The following is a 6,600-nucleotide window of genomic DNA, read 5'->3' on the forward strand; positions in this document are numbered from 1 at the left end:
CTCTGGAGGGGGAGAGGCGGAGTCAGGAGGAGGAGTGGAGGAGTCTGGAGGAGGTGAAGGACAGAACAGGAAGTATTAATAAATGTCAGAAATGTCAAGGATTTTCTAAACAAATGATCTCCAGCAGAAACATATCAAAAAATGTAACTGATCCTGTCAGATTACCTGAAACAGGAAGGAATTAAGATTAAATAATCTAATCCTGATCCTGATCCAAATCTAATCTTGAATGTCATCCGAATGAGGTCTAACTGTAGCCTGGTTGTGGTCTAAATGTGGCCTGGTTGTGGTCTAAATGTAGCCTGGTTGTGGTCTAAATGTAGCCTGGTAGTGGTCTGAATGTAGCCTGGTAGTGGTCTGAATGTAGCCTGGTTGTGGTCTAAATGTAGCCTGGTAGTGGTCTGAATGTAGCCTGGTTGTGGTCTAAATGTAGCCTGGTAGTGGTCTGAATGTAGCCTGGTAGTGGTCTGAATGTGGCCTGGTAGTGGTCTGAATGTAGCCTGGTTGTGGTCTGAATGCAGCCTGGTTGTGGTCTGAATGCAGCCTGGTTGTGGTCTGAATGTGGCCTGGTTGTGGTCTGAATGAGGCCTGGTTGTGGTCTGAATGTAGCCTGGTTGTGGTCTGGATTACTAAGGGCTCAGATGGTCGATCAGCAGCTGAAGAAGACGAGCGGTCACCTGGTTGTTCAGCGGTTGTTCTTCACACACCATAGCTCCTGAGACACCGAGCTGATCTCCTGGGAGACCTCCCCTGTCAGATACATCCCTGTTTCTTCTCAATGGAGTTTAAGCTCAGGAGGAAACAAAACTTTGATGCCCAACTTTATTAGTCCACAGATCTGTCCTGGTTAAAGCTCCACAGTCCTCCGTGCACATCATCAGTTTGATCTCCATCCCTGAGGTTTTGTCTGTCTGACTCTTTATAAACATCTGCTGACAACAATAACAGGTGGATTCTGGAAGTGAATAGCTGAAGCTTAAAGTAGTGTCCAAGTGCTTTTCAGTGTAAACAAACACGCCCACAAACTTCTGACCAATCAGATTTCTTATGCAGGGGGAGGTGACCAGAGCAGGGAACAGATCCAGGATCAGTCTGTGATTCTGTTATCTGTTTGTCTCTAAACCAAATGTTTGTGAAGCTTCTTGTGTTTTAAACCCAAAGACTGTAGAGAGCAGAGCAGCAGAGGACCCAAGCTTCAGATCATCGTTAGCATAATTACAATTAACGCCAAATAAATTTAAACACAATTAACAGAAACACTATTCAACTATTTTTGCACCTTTTTTTTTTATCCGGTTTTTTTTATCTTGTGTTTTTTGATGGGAGCCAATCAAAACAGGAAGTGATGTCATCAGATGAAACAGGAAGCAGATACTTGATGCTGATTGGCTCTGAAGCTCAAAGGAACAACACAAGCGAAAAGATAATAAAGAAAGAATAAATGAAAGTTTAATTAGGTTGTTGTGTGACTGCACATCTGCTGCTCTGCTCACGTTCTGATTTCTGTCTGCTTCTGGTTCCCAAAGGAGGTTTTTACTCAACACTAACCGATGTGGTGATGAAACCACATGCAGGGAAACTTTAAATCTGGATTATATTAAATCCAAACCTCTGAACTTCAGAGATGCACAGAAAAAAAGCAAAGATTTTCAACACTTTTGGGATTATATTATTTTTAAAAGCATCCCGACAATCGAATCTTTGATAACGGTTGATTTTTATTGCTTAATAAGCTGTTTGTGTGATTGTTTACGATGGTGTTTCTTCACAGTTTCGCTGCTGTTTTTCTCTGACACGTTGCTTTTAATCTGCAGAGAAATAAAGATTCTGTTTGTGTCCAGTTGGTCGAATTAAATCTGAACTGTGTCAAAACCTGCTTTACAGAACAACTCTGTTATCATGTTGGTTTGTTGTTTTCTCATTTCTTCACCTTTAGGACAGTCATCCACTTCTGTGAGGTATTTTGCTAACACACACGTGGTTCACACCGACTTTTAAACAAACATCTGGCAGAATGTTTGGTGTAGCAAAAGATTGCTTTCAGCTACTATCACAGCCCATTTTAGCTTAATTTCTGTCAAACTAGCTGAATTATAGTCAGTTGAGTTTTTAATCCTCCAGAATGACTGACGAGGCCTCGACTGGATGAAATCATGACATATTTTACTAACAAACACAGCAAAAAGATTAAACATCCTTCAGGTGATAAAAAGTCAAAACATGAGCATTGTAACAAGCTGTATTATTTTAATATATATATATATATATATATATATATATATTGTCTAGAAGTTAGTAATAAATCCGTATTAGCTCCATAACGTGAAGCTAACAGCTATGCTAATATAAGCTAACAAAACTATCTAAATTAGAAAGCAATAAGCTTTGATATCAGATAGAGATTATAACAGAAGAATTTATGAAATAATTTAGTTTTATTCATTTAAAAACAAAATTTTTATACACAACAAAAAATATACAAATCCAAACTGAAAGGAGGCAGAAAGAAGAAAAGATCTTATATTTGCCCTTTTTTCAATAATTAATTTCAAGCAATAATAATCAAGAAACAAAATAAAAACTTAAATTCCTTCACAAACAACTTTTAATAAACATTATACAATTTCATATTTCTTTAACAAACTTATTTTATCATTCTGTTAAACACATTGAACCTGCATTTTTATTATCACTTTCCAGATTATTCCAGTTTTATTCCTTGAACAGACGTACATTTATCCTTCAAGTTTGTTTAAATTTTAGGTTTTATAAACATCTCCTTTAAGATTATATAAACTTCCTTAACAAAATATAACTGGATGTTTAAAAGCAACATTTTTATGAGTCTTATACACAATCTGTAAGGTATTATAATCAACCTACTCGTAAAATTTGAATAATTTTAATTTATAAAATAATATATTTGAAGGGTGACTTTAATGTTTTCTGGTGATAATTTTTATGGCTCTTTTCTGTAAAATAAAAATAGGATTAGTGATCGTTTAACCCCAGACTTTAATACAGTAAATCAAGTGTGGAACAATTATTGTTTTATACAAAATAAACAGTTTTATCCATGAATAACTTGTAGCAGTCAGTGTGTTTATCACTGTTGTAGCACCTTTACTGCCACACGATGGCGCCTCTTCTGTTATAACATATGATGTTGTGAGTTTAGACCAGAGGAGCCCAAACTGGGGCCCACGGGCCAAATTTGGCCCGCCAAGCCATTTGATTTGGCCCACCAACAGTTGCCAACATTACAAGGTTGTAACTTGTTATCCTATAGGTAGAAACACAGTGTTTCCATTGGTCAAATGACTATACAAAAGGCCTGTAGTGAAGGTAGTTTTCAGTCATGGTGCTGACTTTATCTTTGATTTATTAGGATTAAACATGAAACATGAAATGACAACAAGAAATATTTAGATCATATTTAACCCCACGTGTAGATTTGCACACTTTATAAGGCCACAAAAACTCATATTTTATCAATTTATGAAATGTCCCATGAGCCTTTGCTACTTGAGCGAATGGCAGACTTTCTCCAAGTGCACAGACTAAAACAAAAGAGGGCTACTGCACAGCTTAATCGTTAAAAATAAAGGACTTTACTTAAAAAAGTATTTGTATTTCATGTATTATATTACTGCATTTACCCCGCAGACCTGGACACATTTTCATTTTGGGCCTCTTGGGGAAAATGTTTGGGCGCCACTGGTTTAGAGCTGAAACATTGCTGTGTGTTCGCGCTTAGCTGCTCTGCTGCCCAACCTGGTGATGAATGATGGTGATCATGGACAATTATCTATATTCATGTTTGAATGTAGATTTAACACCGTGTAGACCTGCTTTGTATGGTTTGTGTAATAAAGTAGTGCATGTGGGAACCAAAAGGCTGTCGCTGTTTTCGGAGCTGCACTGTAGCACATGGTTTATGCTAAGCTAGCTCTATGTACGACCATCGCATTACAAACTCCATTACTTTCTACAACAGTACTCCAACAGATTGAGCTATTTTTGTTCTTCAGTAATTTATATTATCTCTCCATGTCATATTTTCATCAATAATGTCCAAAAACTTTATCTCACTGGCTCTACTAATCTCAACACCATCAAATTTAAATGGAAAATCAAGTTTTCTTTCTATTCATCATTTCAATACATTTTTATTATCTGTATCTGCAGCTAAATGTCAGCTGCAAACATTGAATATAGTTAGAGACGCCGTCAACAGAGAAAATAAGTTGTTTTTAAACGTATAAATTTATTCTGACTTTTTTAATGTGTTCACTCACATTTATATCAGTTTATATCAATTTTGTAAAAAAAAGAAATTAAAAATGCGGTTACCCGACCGTCGCTGTTCTCAGCCCGGCGCTGACTGATGACGTCACCACTCCTTAGCAACAAACCAGCGCGTCCTAGCAACAGGCCGCTCAGACCGAGTTGCAGCTGCCGCAGGACGGATAATCGTCGAAGATTTCTGCGGGTTTTTTGCGTTTCTGCGCGTCAAACCTGCACAGGAAGCACGGAAACAGTAAGTAAGAGCTGCTGGTGACGTCATAGCAGCTGAAAGAAGTCGCTTCCTGGATTTTATTTGGAGAAATAAATAAGTTTCTCCGTTCAGGTTAGAGTCTGATCCCTTCCTGAAACAGACGTTTGACCGGTTTAAAAACAAATCATTTTATAAACAACTTATAATTCATGTAACTGGTGATAAAGGTTATTTCCAGGTGAAAAAGGGGGAAACGTTTTCCAGTGAATGAATAAAACCAACACTAATTTACCTGTAGATACACCTGAGCCCCCCCCCCAGTCCTGGTGTGCGCCTACCTACTGGACCAGAACCTAGACCAGGGCTATTCAACTGGCGGCCCACGGGCCATATCCGGCCCGCGAGTGACCAAAGTTTGGCCCGCCCATTGGTTCAATCATGTCTTCAGCCCAAACCTCTGGTTTTCTTCTTTAATTACTACAAGTTGTTTTAGTTCAACACAGACATGTTTGGTCTCTACAGAAACATCAGGATCTTGGTAAAAAACATTTCTATAAACACTCAAGAATATTAAAACTAGAAGCAGCTGAAGATAAAACGATGAAAGTGAAAATAAAATCGGTTAAAAATTGTCAAGTCAGAGATGTTAAAATAATGTTTGTGTTAAATAAGACTTAGAACGTGTTGTTTTTGGTTTTGTTGTTTAATCACTACTTTTATACTTTTATAGTATGTTATATTCATGATTAAACTCAGCAAAATAAACTCATTCAAAGGTAACAGATGTTTGTAAAACTTGGTTTATTTACATAATAACATTAAATGCTGGATGAAGCAGTTTCAGTGTGCAGGGCTGAGCGTGCTGCGTTCACTGTCCTCAGGACCGTGGGATGGATGAGACTCTGAAGCCTGTGAGGATCCCTCCTCACATGAGCATTTATGCCGACAAACACAACCTGTCTCACCTGGTGCAGGTAAACCCGCCCCCAGCAGGTTATTTTATTGGAGCTCAGCTGCTGATCCTGACTGTGTGTGTGTGTGTGTGTGTGTGTGTGTGTGTGTGTGTGTGTGTGTGTGTGTGTGTGTGTGTGTGTGTGTGTGTGTGTGTGTGTGTGTGTGTGTGTGTGTGTGTGTGTGTGTGTCAGAGCTTGGTGTCCTCTCTGGTGGTGGACCGCCCCGACGATCCGATCTCCTACCTGGTGGACTTGCTGCAGAGGAGCAGGGTGGACAGTGAGTGTCTGTTAGTAAAATATCTCCTGAACCACTGGCTGAACTTTGGACCAAATTCAAAATGGCCGCTGCAGAACCTGGGTTCAGTTCTGGTACTTGCTCCACCTGTGAGGTGTGGCTGGTCTGAGCTCAGGTGTGTTTCTGTCATCAGTTCCCAGGGTGATGCTGCTCGGCCCACCTGCTGTCGGCAAACACACACTGGTGAGTCTAAACACACCTGGTTCTGGTTCTGGTTCTGGTTCTGGTTCTGGGTCAGGTTCTGGTTCTGGGTCAGGTTCTTCTTCTTCTGTGGTTGTTTTTCAGGCGAAGAGGCTGAGCGCCGAGCTGAAGGCCGTCCACGTGACCATGGAGGGTCTACTGGAGGACCAATCAGAGCTGAGAGCTCTGACTGAGCAGGTAACACAGGTAGTGTGCTGACATCATCACCTGTTTCCTGTTACTCACCTGTCCTAGAAAATTAACACTTGGATTATGGTCTTACCTGTCGAGTCATGTGACCTGTGTGTTCAGGTCTTACCTGTCGAGTCATGTGACCTGTGTGTTCAGGTCTTACCTGTCGAGTCATGTGACCTGTGTGTTCAGGTCTTACCTGTCGAGTCATACGACCTGTGTGTTGAGGTCTTACCTGTCCAGTCATGTGACCTGTGTTCAGGTCTCACCTGTGCAGTCAGGTGACCTGTGTGTTCAGGTCTTACCTGTGCAGTAAGGTGACCTGTGTGTTCAGGTCTTACCTGTGGAGTCATGTGACCTGTGTTCAGGTCTTACCTGTGCAGTCAGGTGACCTGTGTGTTCAAGTCTCACCTGTGCAGTCATGTGACCTATGTGTTCAGGTCTTACCTGTGGAGTCATGTGACCTATGTGTTCAGGTCTTA

At 40.2% G+C, this 6,600-nt stretch overlaps 1 protein-coding gene across 3 annotated transcripts in view; it reads left to right on the forward strand.

Annotated features, from left to right (window-relative positions):
- Positions 1–4,435: 4,435 nt before the first annotated feature.
- ak8 (adenylate kinase 8) overlaps positions 4,436–6,600 on the forward strand; it is a 12,489-nt gene continuing 10,324 nt past the window's right edge. The window contains exons 1-5 of one of the 3 annotated variants that reach the window (XM_014022802.1): positions 4,436–4,540; positions 5,380–5,472; positions 5,644–5,728; positions 5,880–5,929; positions 6,032–6,133. In XM_014022802.1, coding sequence (XP_013878256.1) covers positions 5,389–5,472; positions 5,644–5,728; positions 5,880–5,929; positions 6,032–6,133 — 321 coding nt within the window. In that variant the 5' untranslated portion in view covers positions 4,436–4,540; positions 5,380–5,388. Of the gene's footprint in view, positions 4,541–5,379; positions 5,473–5,643; positions 5,729–5,879; positions 6,134–6,600 lie in introns of all 3 variants that reach the window. The other 2 variants (XM_014022800.1, XM_014022801.1) reach the window with 2 other exon arrangements.

Source organism: Austrofundulus limnaeus, unplaced genomic scaffold (genome assembly GCF_001266775.1).
Source record: "Austrofundulus limnaeus strain Quisiro unplaced genomic scaffold, Austrofundulus_limnaeus-1.0 Scaffold343, whole genome shotgun sequence".
Lineage (NCBI taxonomy): Eukaryota > Metazoa > Chordata > Actinopteri > Cyprinodontiformes > Rivulidae > Austrofundulus > Austrofundulus limnaeus.